Source organism: Spermophilus citellus (assembly GCF_964194105.1).
Source record: "Spermophilus citellus genome assembly, chromosome: 8".
Classification (NCBI taxonomy): domain Eukaryota; kingdom Metazoa; phylum Chordata; class Mammalia; order Rodentia; family Sciuridae; genus Spermophilus; species Spermophilus citellus.
The window spans coordinates 106,886,990-106,909,518 of NC_138189.1; the positions used below are offsets into that span (position 1 = coordinate 106,886,990).

Here is a 22,529-nt window from a genome sequence, read left to right on the forward strand (position 1 = left end):
TAGTTTCCTCATAAGAAAATTAGTCTAGTTGTCTTGAGAAGGACCAAGTGACATTATGGGTGTAGAAGAATTTCCAAACCATAAAACACAATATATGCTTTGGGGGAGGTTGCTACTTTCCCTTCATCATTTTTTTTCATGTTCTTTTTAAAACCCTTATTTACTTTCCTCTTTTTCCTTCACTAGCTCTCCATTTTTCTCTCCTCAAGATTTGCTCTTCTTCATCCTTCTCCTATGTTTCATATTTTGCATTTTCTTTCATCCTTTCCTAAACCTTTTATTTCTGTCCTTTCCCCTTCCCTCCTCCCTTGGTTGCTATGTAGTAGATTAGTCACTCTCAGGTGGGGGGAAACTCTAAGGCTCCGTAAAAGCTGGTGAGAAGAGACAGAGTTCTCACTTCTTTTTTTTTTTAAAGAGAGAGTGAGAGAGGAGAGAGAGAGAGAGAGAGAGAGAATTTTTTTAATATTTATTGTTTAGTTTTCAGCAGACACAACATCTTTGTTGGTATGTGGTGCTGAGGATCGAACCCGGGCCGCACGCATGCCAGGCGAGCGCACTACCGCTTGAGCCACCTCCCCAGCCCAAGAGTTCTCACTTCTAAACCAGCCATAAGGAATGATGGAGCAAGCCAAACTCTTCACAGAAACATCCAACAAAGTAAGTGTTGGTTTGCTTTTCAAATGTAGCTTCATTAATTTTCTTGTCAGTAGATGTACTTTAAGGCTGTTAAAGATACCATGTGAATATATATACACCATGTTTTACACAAAGGAAGTATTCCTGGTCATTTGTAAATTGATTTTTAAAAAACAAATTCACAATTGTGATAAAGTAAGAACTCTTATCATTTAAAAAACAATTAATCCTTCTGTAAAGTAGAACAAAATCTTTCTAATGCTAAAAGAAATTGTCAAATACAGCCACCTACAAATGTAGAAAAATCAATAGATAACTATCAAAGCTTGACCTGTGTAGAGATTTTAAAATGAAAATGCAATAAATGAATAAAGGTTATAAGGCACAAGAACTATGAAGATAGAATACAGTATTCTGCATGATCTTTTATGGAAATGACCTGTGGCTAAAGAAACAAAATTAACACTATTTCTTTTCCTATTTCCAAAATAATAGTTCTCTTTTCTTATAATAATCTTTTTACAATAAATTCCAGTTTTCTCTATTTTTTTAATTAGTTGCTCAAAACATTACAATGATCCAGTTTTCTCTATTTTAAATAGATGATTAGTATTAGAAATTGCAATGTAGAAATCTAGATTTAGAAAATTGAACTGGGATTCATAAACCAGTTGGGCAATATTAATATCTCATGACATTTGGAATATACATGAGAAATCCCCTAAGTATCATTCAGATAACTGGGATAAAAGAATTTTGAGACAAAGACTGCATATCTATATATGTTTATAAAGATATAAATATATACAAATATAGATATATGTGTGCACATATATAATCATATAGATATACATATTGTCTATAGAGATATAGATATACATATATAAATATAGATATATATGTGTGTATATATATAAATCACTTGTTTCCCAATTTATATTATTCATGTATAAAAATATACATGTGATTATTTTCAATGAATGAAGTCTATTATCTATATTTCAAAGTGATAAAGCAGATGACAATTCAGTATTGTAAGTGGGAATGTAACTAAATGTCTCACTCGATTTTAAATTAATAGGATTAAGACCACTTTGTCATTTTATCTTTATATACATAGGTTATCACATGCCGGGCAGCCATTGCCTGGACAACAAATGCCCCTCTGTCTATTGAGAAAATTGAAGTTGATCCACCAAAAGCTGGTGAAGTTCGAATTAAGGTAAATATCAATGAGACTTTCAGTAAGCATGAATGCAGATGTGTGTTTATAATTATTTTGCATTTTAGAAGGAAAAAATGACATTTTATATTTAAAGAAAATCAAGAATTCCTATGATTTACACCAGCTCTATATTACTGTATTTAATAGTAAGATCATTGCATTGTGTGAAAATGTCAGAAACATAAGGTACATAAATATTGAAATGTCACTAAATATTTTAAATATACTATTGTTTTTAAATTTTGAAAATCTACATGAGCAATTGTTGAATCATAAATCTCTTTTATTCACAATTATAAAGGTATTCTGATTATAACTGCTATGGTTTGATTGTCCCTTCCAAAATTCATGTTGAAATTTAATTGCCAATTTAAGGATATTGGGAGGTGATACCTTTAAGAGAAAATTAGGTCACGGAGCTATCATCTCATGAATGGATCCAGACTATTGTTGTGGGAGTTGGTTAGTTATCATGGAAGTAGGCTCCTGATAAAAGGGTAAAATCAGCACCCACACCTCTCCCTCTGTTTCACACATGCTCACTTAGGCCGCTGCCACATTAAGACACAGAAGGGAGGCCCTTGTGGGGTACCAGATTCCATACTGTTAGATCCAGCCTCCACAACTGTGAGCCAAAAAGAATTCTGTGGTTTACAAGTTAAACAATCTGTGACATTCTGGTGTAGCAGCAGAAAAATGGAGTAAGATAACAACAAGCAGATTCTCTACTCCCAGTGGAATGGATGAGAAAACTGAGACCATTCCCCAACCCATCTCCTACCAATGGAGTCTTCACTCTAGATGCATCATTTCTAGGATACCTGGCCCAAATCACCCACCTTCCTCCACAGTGCTCACTAGTAAGGAAGAAGATCACACCAGGCAGGGCAAGATGAGAACTGTATGAACATACTCAAGCTATAAGGGAATAGTAGTTCAAACAAGCATTTTTCTCCCAGTTCTGGAGGCTGGAAGTCTACAAGATCAGGGTGTCAGCATGGTTGAGCTATGGTGATGACTCTGGCTCACAATGACTATCTCTTTGCCGTGTCCTCACAAGGTAGAGAAAACAAGCAAGCTGTCTGGTTTCTTTTTATAAGGATAGTAATATCACGATGGGTGTCCTACCCTCATGATTTCATCTAAACTTAATTACCTTCCACCAAAATATCCATCTCCAAATACTTCATCACATGGGGGTTAGGGCTTCAATATGAGTATGAATTAGACCCAACTCAGTCCCTTGCAAGAATTTACCACCTCATAGGGCAAAGGTGTCATTTTAGGAAATAAGTCATTGCCTTCACCCCCAACTTTGTTGCATTAATGAAGAAATTTTAACCACAGAAATATTCATGAAAGGACTCATAATTCTGCAGCCCTGCTAAGGGGGCTAACTTTATTTGGAAAAGAGTATGGAAAGACTCATGTCTGAAGGGATTGTCAAAAACATTAGAGATTGTCTTAGTGTGTTTTCTCTTGCTATAACAAAATACCTTTAACTGGATACTTTATTTTTAAGAAGAGGCTTATTTAACGCACATTTTCAGAGGTCAGAGAGCATGGTGCTAACATGATTAGTTTCTAGTGATTAGTTTCTGGTGAGGACAACATGCTGTGTTACAACATGGCAGAGAAATAGAAGGAGAAATTCTCAATAACTAATCCAGTCCAGCTAGACCTAACTGGTTCCTATGAGACTATAAGTTCTTAGTTATTGAGAAAGACATTAATCAATTCATGAGTTTAGTGTCAACATTACCTAATCACCTCACAATAGAACCCACCACTTAAAGTTATCACCACTGTTTTAGTCAGCTCTTTCCTGCTGTGACCAAAGGACCTGACAAGAACAACTTTAGAGGAGGAAAAATTTATTTGACTCATGGTTTCAGAGGTCTTAATCTTTAGACAGCCAACTCCACTACTCTGTACCCGACGGGAGGCAAAACATCATGGCGTAAGGGTGTGACAGGGGAAAGCATCTGGGAACAGAGCTACATAGCTACAGGAAGCAGAGAGAGAACTCTGCTCAAAAAGGACAAAAAATATATCCAAAAGTGCACCCACAGGGACCCACCTTCTCCAGCCACACCCTACCTGCCTACAGTTACCACCCATTTATCTCTATGAGAGAATTAATTCACTGATTAGGTTAGAATGCTCATAGCCCAATCAATTCACCTCCAGACTTTCTTGCATTGTCTCACATGAGCTTTTGAAGACATCTCCTATCTAAACTATAACAACCACCTCTCAATACAATTATATTGAGGACCAAGCTTCAAGCACATAAACCTCAAGCTACAAAACATATCCAAATAATAGCAGAGATCTTAGTGATGAGCAATTAAGAAGACTGAAAGCTCCATGAAACTGGTAGCAGCAAGTTCAATGCAGAGCACCAGCCAAGGATACTAATAAAAGGAGTCTACTAAGATCATGTTCATCCATGGAGGTCCAAAAGACTATGGATAAGCACTAGGCACCTTTCCCTCAGGAGCAACCAAAATGGGCACTTGAAAGCTGCTAATTATTACTAACCGTGGTGAAGAATGGGAAACATTCCTCAAGATGCTGACCCAGGGGAAAATTCTAGGAAGCCAGGTTTAAAAATAAAAATATAGGGGAAAACACTGAAAACCTAAGTCTGACCCTAGATAAAGCACAATGAAAGGATTGGAAGGGGATAGGAAGAAGAGACTAATCAGAATCCAGATGCTATTCTATTATCTAAATATTCAGTTTTTGACAAATCCTAAGACATACAAAGAAACAGTTGATCATTATACTGGAAAAAAGTAAGCAATTAAAATTGCTTTTCAGAGATCTCACCACTTGGACTTAGTAAAGATTTAAAATCAGCTATTATAAATGTTCAAAGAACTAAATAAAACAATATAGAAGTTATTTTTAAAGATGACAGTGATTCATCGTTAAAGCAACTAAATTGAGCTGAAAAGTATAATCACTGAAATAAAATTTCCATAGGAGGCATTCAGGAGCAGATTTGAGCAAGCAAAAGAAATAATCAGCAAACTTTAATATAGATCCTTTGAGAACATTAAAATTCACCAAACAAAAATCATAGAGATGAAGAATACCTTTACTAACTTAAAATTTTACTAAAGGGGTTCAACAGCAGAATAGATCAACCAGAAGAAATTATCTGTGAACTCAGGTTAGAAAAAAATTCAGTCAAGGAAAAAAGGAAGTAAATGATTAAAGGAATATTAAAGAAACTATGGGATATCAATAAGCAGACCAATTTATAGAGTTTGGAAATCCTAAACAAAAGAAAGAAAAGATTACAAAGCTTACTCAAAGAAATAATGAGTGAAAACTTCTCAAATCCAGGGAAGAAAATGGGCCAAGAAACCCAAATAAGATGAACTCAAAGATCTATACTGAGATAGGTTTTAATCAAATTCTCAAAGTTAAAGAGAACATTACCAATAACAAAGTGATTAGTTACATACAAGCAAATCTCAATAAAACTATCCATGGTTACATAAAAAGACCCCAAAAGGTCCTGAAAGAACAAAAAGTCCAACCAAAAAAAAATGCTATTTCCCACAAAACTGTCCTCCAAAAGACAAAGAAGAGTAAAGACTTTCACAAACACAACAAAAGCCAAGGAAGTTCATCACCACTAGATGGATCTTATAAATACATAAATGAGTTCTTTAAGTAAAAACAAAAGGATGCTAAACAGGGATTTCAAGGTGGTTTTCAAGAGATAACTAGCCCTAGTTTGCTTCTCCAGGGGATGGAAACAAAGTAACAATAAGTGTGTAACTATTTGAGGAGGAGAGGGACTATAGATGAGCCCTGGAAGTTGATGGCACAGTCTAAAAAACCTCTGGAGAGAATATGAGCATTGCAAACGTTCCTTAATCTGTTTTGTGAGAAAAGTGGAGCACAGCCTGCTTTCATCCCAACTCATTTGGTGACAACTGAGAGGCATGACAACAAGCAGCAGCTGCAATCAATAACCCTACCCACCATACCTGGCAGATTCTGATCTTAAAGAACAGGTGAGAGATATTTCCAAGAACCTTGGCTAAGAGGAATTTTTGACCCATTTTCTTTCCTACATCTGTTCTTTTATTATTACTTTTTATATCTCACCATTTTCTCTTACCTTTGTCTTATTCTGTGTTTATTCTTTAATTGGATTTTTCTTTTTTCTATTTTTTCCCTCTTGATTTGTATTTATATAATTTTTCCTTTTTGTTCTGCTTTCTATTTTATCTATATTTTCTCCTACTCCTCCTCCTCTTCCTCCTCTTCCTCCTCTTCCTCCTCTTCCTCTTCCTCCTCCTCCTCCTCCTCCTCTTCCTCTTCCTCCTTCTTCTTCTTTTTCTCTCACAACAATATGGTATTGCCATAAAGTAGATAGATGAGCCAATGAAATAGACTATAAATAAACTTACACAAAAACAATAAACTTTTATGAGTATGCCAAGAATACACAATGGGGAAAAGATAGTCTCTTCAACAAATAATGTTTGGAAAATTGAATATCCACATTCAAAAGGTTGAAAATGGAAATTTTCTCATGCTGTATACAAAAATCAATTCAAAATTGATTAAAGACTTAAACATGAAGTCTGAAAGTACTATAATAAAACATAGGGGAAATATTTATGACATTGTTCTTGGTAATGACTTCATGGACATGAAGAAATGAAAGGAAATCAGTACCAGAATGAAAAGGCAACCAATAGAATTAGAGGAAAATATTTTCAGACCTTATAAATAATAAGGGGTAAATATCTAAACTACATAAGGAACTTCTATTAACTCAATAGCAAGAAAAGAATGTAATGGGCAAAAGACCTAAATATGCATTTTTTTCAAAGCAAACATACAATTGGTCAATGTGTTTATCAAAAAATGCTCAATGTTTATAAAAAATGCTAATTATTAGGGAAATGCATATCAAAACTGCAATGTGATATTACCTCATACCTGTTAGGTTGTCTATTATCAAAAAACAAAAGATATAAACTCCTAGCAAGGATGTAGAGAAGTTATAACTCTTGCTAGCCGTTGATGGTAATTCAAATTGTAGCACCCATAATAAAAATAATATGGAGATTTCTTCAAGAAATTAAATAATAGAACAACTATATAAGGCAGCCCCTGGATATTTATCCAAAAGATTGTAATCAGTATGCAAATACTGCTGATACAACTCTCTCACGCTTATGTCAGCACTACTCATAATAGCCTAGATGTGGAAACAACCTAAATATCCATAAACAGATGAATAAAGAAAATGTGCTTTATGCATGTATTTGAATACTACTTGGCTTTTATAAAGAAGGAAACTCTGCAATCTGTGATAATACATATGAACCTTGAGAACATTATGCTGTAAAATAAGCACATCTCAGGATGACAAATAATATATAACTCTACTGATATCAAATATCTAAAATAGATTCATAGAACCAAAGACCAGTGTGGTGGTTTCTAGAGCTGGGAGAAAGAGGGAAACGGAGAGTTACTAATCAGTAAGAATAAAGTTTCAGTTAAACAAGTCAACATCATTTATTAGAGAGACTGACTTTTCTCCTCTGTGTATTCTTCCTTCAGTTGAGTTTAAAAAAAAAAAAAAACTCCTGTACCACATTGTACCTGTAGTCAACAATACAGGTTGTACCACATTGTACCTGTAGTCAACAATACAGGTTGTATTTTAAGTGTACAACAATGTATTGTACACTTAAAATTTAATTAAGCAAATAGAAATCATATTAAGTGTTTTTAACACAATAAAATAAAAAGGAAAAGAGAAAATCTTAAAAGCACAAGAGAAAAGAACATATCACATAGAAGGTAACCTCAATAAGACTAACAATTGATTTAACATCAGAAACAATAGAGTTCAGAGGGCAATGTGATAACATACTCAAAGTGTTTGAGGAAAAAAAAAACATTGACCAAGAGGAATCTAGCAAAACTATCTTTCAAAAATGAAGGCAAAATAAAGACACTCACATATATATTTTAAAAGAGTAAGATAACTTCTTGTTGATGTACCTAATTTAAAAAAGATACTCAAGGTAAATTCTTTAGTCTGAATAATACAAATTAATAATTTCCTAAGTGCAAATTTTACTTTATACACAAAATATTCAGCTATCTCCAAATTATGTCTTTAAAACTATTAAGTGCCTTTAAATGGGCATTTACTCTTTTTTAATAGATTTTTTTGTTTTAAAACTTGTCAGTTTTTTGTTTTAAAACTAAATACAAATTGAGAAAATAAAATATCCATCAGTGGGAAATTTTAATAATTGCCTAGATTCAACCATTTGATGCTTCACTTATATTAAAATTCACCTATAATACATAATTTACTTCAAGCATCAAATACACTAGGTAGCTCCTATTTATTAGTAATGACTGAACCTACATTCTGTAAAATTTTTAAATGTGTTTATATGATTAACAAACATAAGAACAATATGAGATTCTACTTTTAGTTTCCAGTTCCTGCATCTTTAAACATTCTGGCAGTAAGAGAGTTTTGCCCCATCTAGGATTCTTCTGCTAGGTTTCAGAAAATAGCACTGTCTTGTCCTACTATGGCCAAGACTATCAGCACTGGATTGCCAGATCCTGCTTCCAAATTTTTATTATTAATCATAGTAAGTTTTTAGACTTTCAATTTGCACTTGTTCAAAGTAGAGCATTTTGTAGAATAATCAATTTCCAATTGTTACGTGCAGAAAAATTTACATGTACCTGACCACATAATATGGAAATTTGGTTCCGGTTTTACCTGTTAACTAGGGGTAAATCATTTCTTAATATTTCTCCTCTGAACACTCTTTTTTTTCTCTTTGGCATCTTTTTCTCTATTATGGTCATTGGCAATGGATAAACCATCTTAAACACATTTTGATGTAAAGTAACACTTTCTGACGGAGTCAGATTTGACCCTGATAGGGTTAGACACTACTATCTGGTAAAATAGTTTTACTACTGATAGTAGAACGCTTTCTATGTAATTCATTAGAAGTTCTCAATAGCAACATTTAAGGGATTTTTATGCCTTTTTATTTTATTCCTGTTAGCTATGGAGAGTCAATATCTTCTTTCCTTCATTAAATAAAGTGGCAAAATTCATAACATTTTTTAAAGAGATAAGGTATGTCCCAAACTAACTAGGAAAGTGGCAATATTGCTCTTCACCCATTAAAATGTTTAGGAGAGAAATAGTTTCTTTATTACCACTGTCTTCTTGTGACTACTTGAGAATCACAATAGCATGTTTCTTCTCCCCCTTGTCACCCTTATCACAGCACAGAGCAGCCTATCTGCTACCAAGATCTAGTGTCCAACAAACTTAGGAGAACTGACACATAATTGATAAATAAAGAATAAAATAATATTTCCACTAGAAACACAAGATAATTCTAGTTTCTCCACATTCAGTGTTTTGCATAATCAATTATTTTATTTTAATTCTTACACAGACTGCATCATCATATTATTTTAAATTACATTTTCTTAATGACTAAGAAGTTTGAGTATGTTTCATATGCTTTTGGCCATTCAGATATAATTTGTTGTGAAGTAGATTATAGTGTCTTGCTCTTTTTTTCTATTGGGTTATCTATCTTTTTCTTATTTATTTGTAGACATTATATATATATATTGTCTAGATATGACTCCTCAGTTGATTATAACTGGGGCAAATTTCTTCTTCCACTCTAGTTTCTTTTCACTCTCTTGTTTATACACTTGAAGAGAATTTCATAATTTACTGAAGTCCAATTTATAAATGTTTTCCGTAATGATTAGAGCCTTTTACGGCCCAATTAAGAAATCATTCCCTGGCCCAAGATCAGGAAGATAATTTCCTTGTTTTTGTCTAGAATCTTAACTGGTTTACACTTTGCCTTTAGATCTACAAGTAAAAAATGCCTGGCAATAATTCTTTTGTGTTTGCTGTGAAGTAGAAGTCCAAGATTAACTTTCTTCCTACTTATATAACAAATTGACCTAGTGACTTGAAAATTCTGCCTTTACCCCTACACTTTAGTGCCACTTTTTCTCTAAATCAAATAGCTAGTATGTCTGGGTCTATTTCTTAATTTTAATTCTGCTCCATTAACCTATTGGTACATTTATCATTGTACCAAAACCAAATGCTTGCATTATCATAGATTTATATTATCATTCAGAATAAGTCCTATAATTTTTTCTTCAAAATTTCTTGACTATCCTTGGCCTTGTTCACTATTTCATTGAAATGACTCAAAATGTTATAATTCTTCATCATAAATTTTTATCAGAATTACCAGTAGACTTAAGCATTGAATCCTCCTCTTCCGTTTCACATCTCATCTTCAAAGAATTTTCACCTTGTACCATCAGACATATTTGAATAAAATCTTAAAAAGAAGGGCAAAATATATTTTTTAAAAAAAGAAATTTTGCATTTATTTTGTAAGAAACTGTTAGTCAGCTTTTAATCATTATGACCAGAATACCTAAAAGACCAACTTAAGAGGAGGAAGAGTTTATGTTGGATCATGGTTGCAGAGGACTCAATCCATGGTGGGTTAAAACAATTGATCTGGTCCTGGGGTGACACAGAACATCATGGTGGAAGGGCATGGTAGAGGACAGGTGCTCAGCTCAGGGTAGCCAGGAAATCGGGAAAGAGTTAGTGGCAGTGACAGATATAGTCCTGAAGCCATGCCTCAGTGAACTACTTCTTCCAGCCATGACCCACCTGCCTATAGTTTTTCATAACTTCCCAGTAAATTCATTGAAATTATTAATCCATCAAGCAAATTAATCTACTGATGAGATCACATGCTTCATAATCCAATCATTTCATCTTAGAATATTGCTCCATTGACTAACACATGAGCTTCTAGGGGAAATATTCCAGATCCAAATCATAACATTCCACCCCTGGGCCCCCAAAATCTCATGGCTACTTCTCAATGAAAAATTCCTTTTAGTACATCTGCAAGAGTACCCATAATCTCCATAGTTACAGCATTGCTCAAAAATCTAAGTCCATAGACTCAAGGCAAACCCTTAGCTGTCAGCTCCTATAAAAATTATAAAGCAATTTACATGCTTCCAATATACAAGGCACAGAGGAAACACACTTACATTATCTCACACATGAGCTTTTGGGGGACACCTCACATCTAAACTATAACACTATGTCATTCTGCAAGACAATTAACTTCTTTTTAGTGGTGGTAGTCTCTTCAACAAACCTACTTCCTTGACCCCAGTTTTAGTGCTTTGTCTGGCTAGACTGCAAGAAAACCACCACATATTTCCGTTTCTGGACGTCGAGTTCTGGGACTTAACATATGCCCCACTGGGTTTCGATTTTGCTTTGGTCCAATTCCTTCTTGCCCCTATTCCTCCCTTTTGGATGGGTGTTTTCTCTGTGCTATTGTATATTGGAAGCATGTAAATTGCTTTATAATTTTTACAGCTCACAGCTGAGAGGTTGCCTTGAATCTTGGAGGTGGCTTTGGGCCCAGAACAGAAAGAAGAAGCAAGGGAGGGGCCACAGGGGCAATGGATCCTTTCAGGGCACACCCCAGTGATCCATCTCTTCCAATCATGCCTCATCTGCTTACAATTACCACGCAGTTTGTAGGTTCAAACTAGGATGAACTGATTGGGTTATAGCTTTCATAAGCCAATTTTTTACCTCTGGATATTGTTGCATTTACACAGGAGCTCTTGGGGATACTTTATACCCAAACCATAACAGAGGGTTGATCTTTACCACAGCCCCTCTCTCTCTTACCTTCCCAGCTGCCATGAGTTGAACAGTCTTCCTCTGCCTCATCCTTCCATTATGGTGTTTCTGCCTTGAACGCATCTAACCAATGGCTGAATCCTCTGAGACCATGAATCAAAACAAATCCTTCCTACTCTAAGTTGATCTTGTCAGACATTTTGTTTACAGTGACACAAAGGTGACTAACAAATTCTATTCAGTTTATTTCATGGGAGATCTCCCAGTTAGATTCAGGTTATACATTTCTGTAGGATGTCACTGAATTAACATTACATTCAATCAGTTGAAACTCAATTTGAATTTATTTCATGGCTTGTCATCTGTTGCATATATGGTGCCCAGCTTTTTTACTTATCCTTGGAAAGTTGAATCTGGAAAAGCCTTGCTTGCCACAACTGAAAGCTGAACTACTCTATGTAGAATTTCTCAATTATACTTGAAAATAATCTTGCTAGTTAAGTTCTAATTTCATAAATAAGGTGCTTGGTTTCAAATTTTATTTTGAACTAGTTGATGCAGTGTGCCAAAGCCTAGCTACTAGAAAACCAGGGACATTTCAAATAGCTCACTGAAATTGGGGGAGAGGGATAGACCATAAAGTTCATTCAAAGTACAAAAGATAGAGAATAGCCTAAAGTAATTTGAAAAACAAACAAAAGAGTGAAAAGGAAGATTATTTTTATTTGTAGAGAAACCTAACAGATTGTTTTTCTGATAGAATCGGGACTGAATATCAAGATGCATGATTAATCAGAGATTTCCTGCAGACAAAATTCAAGGCAGAGAGACATGAGCTTGCAGGACAGTTATGCAAGCAAAAAGCCTGAGCAAACACTTGCAGAACCCATAGAAATAAATATTTGCAACCTCCAAAGATCAAAAAGGAATAAGAAAATAAGTCATTATGGAACTGAGCAATCAGATTTGCAAAAAGTACCAAAGCTCCAGGGTCAATGACTGTTGAGTAGAGAAAAAATAGTGAAGAGAATATCTAAATGGAAATAGTGCCTTATGAGTGTACCAAGTGAAATGTGCAATGAGAGGCTAACCTCTGATTTGCCACCAACTCATTTCAGCTGTTGCCGCAGATTTGGCTGGGCACAGAATCACGAGCCACTTAAGCAGGAACAAAACTTTATTTTGAAAAAGCCGCTGATACTCTCTAGGCGCCGGCAAGCCAAACCCGGTCCTCCCACGCGGGCGTCTACTGGAACCGCGCGCCTCCCGGAACCGGGGGTCCCCCGGACCTCCCCCGGAATTCCCTCCTACTATCCTTCTCCAACCAATGGGAACTCTCCATGAGTCCCGTAACATGAGTCCTGTAGCAGGCCAAGGTGAACAGCGGGAGTCCAATTTCCATTTGAATGTAAATCTTAACATAATCATATCTCAGTGGCTAGCTGGCGTCACTTTACAACCAAAGGTGCCATACATCGTATATTTGCTTGTGGCTCCTAGCATCTTCCCCCTTCTGTTTAATTAAGCAACAAGCAATGTGGCTAGGGACCGTGCCTGGTAGGTTGTCCAATTTAACATATGGTTCTTACCCGTCGTGGGAGAAATGACATTTAGGCGTCAGCTTCCTGTCTTAGGTTGAATCCACTGTAATCAGATCAACCCGTCACTGACTACCGGTCCAGCATTCAGCCATGCTTGTGGATAGGCCTATGTACCAGTGGGGGGGTGAGGTTCTTGCCTCACCTCTGTTGGCCCCCAAATTTAGACCATCACTAGTAGAAGGGAGGAGGATACAGAAATGCCACGACACCAAGCCAATTGATGGCTCCTTTGGAAAAATTGCATCACTGGTGACACCATCAGCAAAGATATGCCAGTATTACCACAATAAACATGGGGTGAGCTGGCAAGGAAATTGCATCACTGGTGACACCATCAGCAAAGACATGCCAGCAGTACCACAATTCGGTGCACCAGATGATATTTCACAATGTATGTAACTGATATATAGTCCAGGCAAGTTCTGCAAGCAGTTCAAATTGGAGGAGTCTATCAATATGTCCATTTATTCCCAAAGTAAATCGAGTCCTTGATTGAGCATTACTTGTTGAGTTATATTCATTGATGCATCAGTTTATACAGTTTACTGTGATAGCTATCATAGAAGCTGTAGTTTGGTTTTATCTCAGTCTTCACCGGAATTGGGATGGAGATGGAAATTCTGGCAATGATGCTAAAGAGACATTATCCTGAACAGAATTATTAAATATAATGAAAAGGAAAGGTGAAAGTAAACAAACAGATCTGTTAAACTTCTTTAAAAACAATCCTTAACAGCTGTTTACCTAATTTAAATTAGTAAACAAACAGATCTGTTAACCATCTTTAAAAACAATCATTAACAGCTGTTCACCTAATTTAAATTAAACCATATAAATCACGTGAATAAAGAAAAAATTCGGATCCATTTTTTCATGAGCGCTCCTCATATAAGAAATATGGACATACACACATACAGACATACAACACAAAACAGAAGTGTGCACACAACATACAACACATAAGACAATAGTAAATAAAGGCCTTGTAACTATACCTAGGTGAAATCTCCATTGCAACGTTTAAAAACTCCACAGTCAAAAAAATAAAACACAGTCAAAAAATAAAACTGATCAGAAAAACATTAACCTAGGTTTGTATGAGCTCAAAATTAAAATAGAACTTTATGATGTGGGAAAAATGCAATAATAAAATAGATATTGAGAAAAAAAAAACACCTTGGTTAATCACTGTCACAGATGTAAGAATAGCCAAGCTGGAGCTCTGGATGTCAGCTGTTATGGATTTGAGTCAAATCATCTTCTTTTTCTGTAGAAATTGTTTTAGTTAATCTCTCTGGAATCCAAATCGGTTGCTGTTCATCCTGTGGGAAAACACAGATAGCGCCCCGATTCCAGACTATCACTGGATCCGGGCCTTTCCATTGTCCTGTTAGAATATCTTTCCAAAGTACCTTAGGCTTATGTACATTTTTTGGGTACAAATGTCTTTCCGCAGCACTAAGTCCCGATGAATCCAAATTTAAAAAGTTTAGAGTAAAAAGGATTATTTTAAGTTTATCTTTGGGGGATATATACCCCTTTCCAATTCCCTCCTTTTGTTTTAATAAGTACATTTTAATAGTTTGATGAGCTCTTTCAACCATGCCTTGTCCCTGTGGATTGTATGGGATTCCTGTTATGTGAGTAATGCCAAATGATGAGCAAAATTGTTTAAAAGAGGTGGAAGTATAACCAGGAAAATTGTCCGTTTTTAACTGTTTTGGAACGCCCACAGTGGCAAAATTTTGTAAACAATAAGCTATAACATCTTTAGTTTTTTCTCCGGCATGAAGGGAGCCCATCAAAAATCCGGAAGAAGTATCAACTGTAACATGTAAATATTTTAATTTTCCAAATTCTGGCAAGTGTGTGACGTCCATCTGCCAAATATGGTTAGGTATCAGTCCTCTAGGATTGACTCCAAGATTAGCTTGTGGTAAAAATGTCACACAATTTTGACATTGTTTTATTATATGTCTGGCTTGTTCTTTAGTTATTTTAAAACGCTTTTGTAAAGTATTAGCATTGACATGGAATCTTTTATGAAAATTTATAGCTTCTTCTACTGTGGAGAAAATATGTATGTCATGTGTAGATTTATCTGCTAGTTCATTGCCCATACTAAGGGCTCCAGGCAATCCTGTATGTGCCTGATATGACCTATAAAGAATGGATCTTTTTGGTCCCAGATTAGACTTTGTATAGCAGAAAACAAAGAGAAAACAGTAGAAGAAGGTGAAATCCTACCAGCATCTTCAAGGGATACTATAGCATTAACTACATACTGACTATCAGAAAATAAATTAAATACAGAATCTTTAAACATCATAAAAGCTTGTAATACTGCATTAAGCTCTACCTTTTGAGCTGATTGTTTGGGTACTAAAAATGTAAAAGTTTTATCAGGAGTAACTACTGCTGCTGTACCATTGTTTGACCCATCAGTGAATATATTTGGAGCATTTATGATAGGGGTTTTTCTTGTCATTTTTGGAAAAGCTACAGGATGCAATGACCCAAAAGACAATAAAGGATTAGATGGTAAGTGGTTATCAAATGAAACATTAGATTTGCACATGATTATTGCCCAAGTATTTAACTCATTAGCTAACTCATCAATTTGATCCATAGTAGATGGAGTAATAATTTTATTGGGAGAAATTCCAAACACTCCCTTTGCTGCTTTTATTCCTTTGAGTATTAATTGTCCTACAGCCTTGGGATACCTAGTAAGAGTAGTGTTAGGAGAATAAGATAAATGTATCCATAATAATGGACCTTCTTGCCAAAATACTCCTGTAGGAATATTTTTTGTTGGTAGTACAATAAATAATAAAGGCAAACTTATATCAATTCTATCCAAATGCATATTTTCCATATATGTTTCAATGATTTTTAATGTTTTTCTTGCTTCAGGTGTTAACATGCGGGGTGAATTTGGATCTGATGGACCTTTTAGAATATCAAATAAAGGTCCTAACTCTCCTGTTGGTATGCCTAATTAAGGCCTTATCCAATTTATGTCTCCCAATAACTTTTGAAAGTCATTAAGTGATTTGAGTTGATCTACTCGTATTTGAATTTTTGGTGGACGGACCATGGTTGAGGATAATAGAACTCCTAAATAATTAATTGGAAGATTTAATTGTACTTTATCTATTGCTATCTCTAGATTATAATTTTTCAATAAGTTTGTAAGTGTGGCATAACATTCTAGTAATGTGTTTTTATCTTTATGTGCCAATAACACATCATCCATATAGTGAAATATTTGTAGTTCAGGATTTTGATTTCTAAGTGGCTGGATTGCTTTATTAACATAAATTTGACACATAGTTGGGCTGTTAGCCATCCCTTGAGGGAGTACTTTCCATTCATATCTCTGATCAGGACCTTCATGATTCAGTGCAGGGATAGTAAATGCAAAATGTGGACTATCCTCGGGATGAATTGGAATTGAAAAGAAACAATCTTTAATATCTATAGCTAAAACATGCCAGGTTTTTGTTAAAGCAGACAATTGAGGAATCCCTGATTGAGCAGGTCCCATAATAACCATCTCATTATTAATGGCTCTTAAATCTTGTAATAATCTCCATTTACCAGATTTCTTTTTAATGACAAAAATGGGAGTATTATGGGGGGATACGGAAGGTTGTATATGTCCTTCCGCTAATTGTTGTCTGACCAAGTCATAGGCTACTTGTATCTTTTCTTTAGTCAGGGGCCACTGAGGAACCCACACTGGTCTTTCTGATTTCCAAGTAATTTTGATTGTCTCAGTGGCCCTTTCTGAAAACCCAATTCATGTCTATTTATTTCTTGATCTATTTGAATAGGTGCTGTCATACCTTGTTCTTGTTCTCTTAATCTTTTTTCTTTCCTAAAGCCTTGTTTAGCCCTAGTAGTGGGTGCGTTAGGATTGATGTTATTTGTTAATGTCAATCCTAATTGATCTAGAACATCTCGTCCCCATAAATTTACAGGAAGATGATCCAATACATAGGGCTGTATAGTTCCTTCACATCCTTCAGGATCCCTCCAATCTAATACCATTGCGCTTCTATGGGGATTAGTCACCACTCCTAGGCCTCGAAGCGTTTGAGTGGCTTGTTGTAATGGCCAATGTTTTGGCCATTCTTGACGAGAGATGACACTAAGGTCAGCTCCTGTGTCCAGCAGCCCATTAAAGTCATGTCCTTGAATATTTAATTTTAGCATTGGGCAAGAATCTAAATTTAAAGACAGCATAGCCCAATCTACACCTGTGGAGCCTAATCCCTTGGAACCTCTTTCTACATTACAACTGGAAAATTTATCATGCAGGCTGGATATTATTAATAACTGTGCTATTCTATCTCCTGGTGAAATTACTGATATACCTCTTGGAGAACTAGCTATAATTTTTATTTCACCCTCATAATCGGGATCAATTACCCCAGGACTTATCGTAAGTCCTTTTAGTGTAGAAGAACTGCGTCCCAATAATAAGCCTACTGTTCCCTGGGGAAGAGGTCCTTTTACTCCTGTGGGAATGATTTGAACTCCCATCTCTGGAGTTAGTACTGCTCTGGCAGAGGAGCAAATGTCCAGCCCTGCGCTCCCTCTAGTTTGTCTGATGAGGGATTTAATGGATAATGCGTCCTGGGCACTACCTTGATGGTGCTGTTGGGTTCCTCCATTGCCCCATATATTTGTGGTTTTGGGCCCCGGGGCATTGGGCCCTCTAGTCCGTTTTTTGGCAATGGAGCCTGATACCTTTCTCCATGATATCGTGGGTAAACACTTGTTCCTTGTCCGTTTTTTGATAATGGAATACCCTCTATGGTGGTTTGAGACCAGCATTCATTAGCCCAATGTTTCCCTCTATGGCATCGTGGGCAAATACCCGGTATTCTATTCCTTTGATACCCAGCTTTGTTAAACCCTCCTCTTATGGGGCAACTCCTTTTAAAATGTCCTGTTTGATTACAATTATAGCATGTTTTTGGCCTGGCATCTAAAGCCTGTTGTACTGCTGCTAAGACTTGCCCTTGTTCATTAATGTCTCTACATAATTTAATATATGTGTTTAAATCTTCATGTCTCCATGGTCTAATGACCTCTCTGCAGCAACGATTTGCTTGGTCATAAGCCAGTTGTTTTATAAATGGCATTACCTGTTCTGTATTACCAAATATCCTAGAGGCTGACTGAATAAGTCTATCTACAAATTCAGCGTAAGGTTCATTAGTTCCTTGTATTACCTTAGATAATTGACCTTGTAAGTCTCCATGCCCCTGTAAAGTTTTCCATGCCCTAACTGCATCTACAGCAATTTGTGCGTATACGCCAGGGTCATACTCAATTTGCTGTCTTTGACCCTCATAAGGTCCCTTTCCCAATAGCATATCTATATTTCTTTGAGGGTGACCGGCTTCTGCATTTCGCCTAGCTGTCTCCATGCAAAATTCCTCATTGGCAACCTTCCACAACAAATATTGTCCTCCGTTTAGCACAGATCGACACATGTTAGTCCAATCTGCTGGTGTCATGTACAAGTTGGTAACAGATTCGACCATGCTTATCGTGAAGGGAGCTTGTGGCCCATAGGTTGTTACAGCCTCCTTTAATTGCTTTATTGTTTTGAAATCTAAAGCACGGTGAATTCGTTGCCCTCCTGCCTGCTCAAGTACAGGGCATGCTAATCTTTGGGGTCCTGCCTCAGAATTCCGTCCATCAACTACAGGAGTTGAGGGCCGCTCAGTTGTAGATGGAGCTGTTGGTTGAATTATGCCCTCTGGTGATAGAATGGAGTTAGTAGCAACCTCCTGTTGTAATTCTCCACCTGATGGCTGCTTTTCCTCTAAGCTTTCTTTCTTTAAATTTTCCTCTGTCTGACTAGCTTGAGAGACCTTCTCTTTTGGTTGACCTAGCGTTTTTTCTACCATAGTTTGGACCTCTAAGAATTTACTTAACAGTTTTTCGGTTTGTTTTTTACTAGATTCTAATCTACTATAAAGGTAACGTAACCCAATAAGATAGGATAAAACAAAGCCGAAGCAGAATGAAACAAAAATGGAACAGAGAATGTTTATATCAATTTTCTCTTTCTCAGGGCCGAATAACTTCAAACCTTGAGCCAACCATTTTTCCCAGTTCGCCTGAGAAAATTCTAGGGCTAGGGAGCTTGAAATAAAAACAAAATAAATCAAAACAAGAACACATTGTTTTTTGAGATGGTCACCCATCCTGTCCCCTTCCCTCAGGGGCGAGCAATTTTACTCACCTCTAAGTTTTAGGCGTTCCCCGTACGGGCCGCCAAATGCCGCAGTTTTGGCTGGGCACAGAATCACGAGCCACTCAAGCAGGAACAAAACTTTATTTTGAAAAAGCCACCGATACTCTCTAGGCGCCGGCAAGCCAAACCCGGTCCTCCCACGCGGGCGTCTACCGGAACCGCGCGCCTCCCGGAACCGGGGGTCCCCCAGAACTCCCCCGGAATTCCCTCCTACTATCCTTCTCCAACCAATGGGAACTCTCCATGAGTCCCGTAACATGAGTCCTGTAGCAGGCCAAGGTGAACAGCGGGAGTCCAATTTCCATATGAATGTAAATCTTAACATAATCATATCTCAGTGGCTAGCTGGCGTCACTTTACAACCAAAGGTGCCATACATCGTATATTTGCTTGTGGCTCCTAGCAAGCTGTGAAATCTCATTACCCTGGGGGAAAACCAACTTACCTTTGTTACTAGAATAGCTGGATAAAGAGACTGATTACAAAGAGAAAAAGGAAAGAAAACTGTGCACCAAAGCAGAATATTGGGGAAAAGGGGGGCGCTTTTCGCCTATTCTTTGGGATATTAACTGCTTGTCATGAACTAGCATGCCAAGATCTGGGTGGGGACTTGACATGAAAAGCCTTGTGTTTTAGCTTCTTCTACTGGCAGGTAGAGGGCAAGGCAGGGAGAACAGCATAAATATTATCACCCAGGGTTTCTTCCATTAGAGTGTATGTATCAAAACAGATGCTCAAGTTTCGGTTGGGTTGTGTGCTTCATCAAATCTCACAGAATGCATAGCTCCTCTTGACAAAGAGCCAGAAAATAATTCAGTGGTGTTTATGATGTTAAAGAGGTCTAGGGGAAATTATATAGACTGATAAACCAAATGCTTTGGTCCTTTTTCCTGAAACAGCTCTATTATAGGGACACAATCAATAATGCCTCAAATGTATAGCCCAAGTTTTAAAGAATATATTCTGCCTCAAAAGTTGGAAATATTGCATTTTTATGAAAGATTCAATAATTTCATGACAAGGCATTTTATCTCCAATCACGTAATCACTTTCAGATTATGTCCTCTGGGATCTGTGGTACAGATAATCACATCCTGGAAGGAAAAGACAAAGTACCATTTCCTGCAATTTGTGGTCATGAGGGAGCTGGGACCGTAGAGAGTATTGGAGAAGGTGGTACCAGTGTGAAACCAGGTAAGTAAGGGCCAGATATGGTGTCAACTCCTGTTCAAATTAGCTTTTTAATTATTCCCCAACAGCACTGTAAAATACAGAATCCATCATACGTTGACAAAAACATTAAAATGCATTCACACACCAGATACAGTGCACAATATGAGCGACCTAAGATTCAGAATCTTCCAGTTTGGCTTTGGGTAGCTAAGACAGGAGGATCCAAAGTTCAAAGCCAACCTCAGTAACTTAGCAGATGCTAAGCAATTCAGTGAGACCCTGTCTCTAAATAAAATGCAAAATAGGGCTGGGGATGTGGCTCAATGGTAGGTCGAGTGCCCCTGAGTCCATCCCTGGTACCCTCCCTCCCCTCCCCACAAAAAATACAATCTACTCATTTCCTTACAGATTATGGCAAACCTATATTCCCAAAATTAAACTAAGTATTGAAAATATATACAATGTATTGTAATACCAGTAAATTTAAAATATGTATGATTGACAATTTTTTTCTACACACACACACACACAATGATCCTCTAAATTGTCTGGAATAGGTATCATTTATAAAAGTTTCTTTCAGGCTTTGTATTTGCATTTTTATACTGTTCATGTTTCAAAACTTTTACTATGTTATATATGTTATTCTAACAATAAACGCATATGTCATAGATATTTTAAAACCACTTTGTGAGGAAATAGAAGCCTTGGCAAAATAATCATTTTAATAATTTAGCTACTTAGGGGCAGAGCAAGGATTAAGGACACAGGAAGCCTTCCCTCAAATTCTAGACTCTTATTCAATAATAAAATATTTCATAATAAATATTAATTCTGGCATTAGCATTGGAGTACTAACTCAATATTTCAACAAATATCAAGTATATATTAAATGCAAACGTGATCTTTCTCCTGGGATAGAACACTACCAAAATAAGTCAGGCACTTTGGCACGTACCTGTAATCGCAGCTACTTGGGAGGCTGAGGCAAAAGGATGGCAAGTTCAAGGTAAGCCTAAGTAACTTAGCAAGATCCGGTCTCAAAATAAAACATAAAAAGCATGAGGGATGTATCTCAGTGGTAGAGTATCCCTGAGTAGTTCAATCTCCAGTACAAAAAAAAATGCTGTCAAAATAGAGGAGCCTTAGACCACATATATTGCTGCCACTGTATTACCTTTGATTCCAATTGTATGAAACATAAATTCCCCTAAATTTTTTCTACTTTGAAGGTCCATTTGCATTAAAATGGACTTGTTTCTATTCCAAAATGAAATTATGAATAACTTCAAAGATAATGATAACTTTCATTACAACCAATCACGAATATTTACTATGAATAATATCTTATACATAAAGGTGGGGTTTATTACATTCCATGTCTCCACTCAGTTAGTAATCATTTTCTTTGTTTTTTCCTTAGGAGATAAAGTCTTAATGTTCCCTCTTCCAGAGTGCAGAGAATATAGTTCTTGCTTGCACCCCACGGGCAACATCTGCTTGAAGGAAAGGTTAGTTTCAATTTCTTTGACTTTCTTTCACCCCATTTGCTTTCATTGGTACAGTTATCGACTTAGAGCTAAATCCTTTATTTCTCTTTTTGTCACTATGTATCTGTGGAACAGTATTCTTCCTCCAACTGGATTAATGTTAGATGGAACCAGCAGATTTACCTGTAGAGGAAGGAAGATTTATCATCTTTATGGCACAAGCACATTCGCTGAATATACTGTGGTACATGAAATTGATGATGATGCTCCCATGGATACAGTCTGTATCCTAAGCTGTGAGGTCCCTACAGGCTTTGGAGCTGTATTTAACATTGCAAAGGTAAGAATGTACTTCTGTGTTGTT

At 36.4% G+C, this 22,529-nt stretch overlaps 1 protein-coding gene across 1 annotated transcript in view; it reads left to right on the forward strand.

Annotated features, from left to right (window-relative positions):
- Nucleotides 1-615: 615 nt before the first annotated feature.
- Nucleotides 616-22,529, forward strand: part of LOC308654266 (alcohol dehydrogenase 1-like) — a gene marked incomplete at both ends in the record, with an annotated part of 34,782 nt that continues 12,868 nt past the window's right edge. Inside the window, 5 exons of the mRNA XM_081303471.1 lie at nt 616-657; nt 1,757-1,858; nt 20,558-20,696; nt 22,099-22,186; nt 22,301-22,505. Of these exons, the coding sequence (XP_081159597.1) occupies nt 616-657; nt 1,757-1,858; nt 20,558-20,696; nt 22,099-22,186; nt 22,301-22,505 (576 nt within the window). The remainder of the gene's footprint in view (nt 658-1,756; nt 1,859-20,557; nt 20,697-22,098; nt 22,187-22,300; nt 22,506-22,529) is intronic.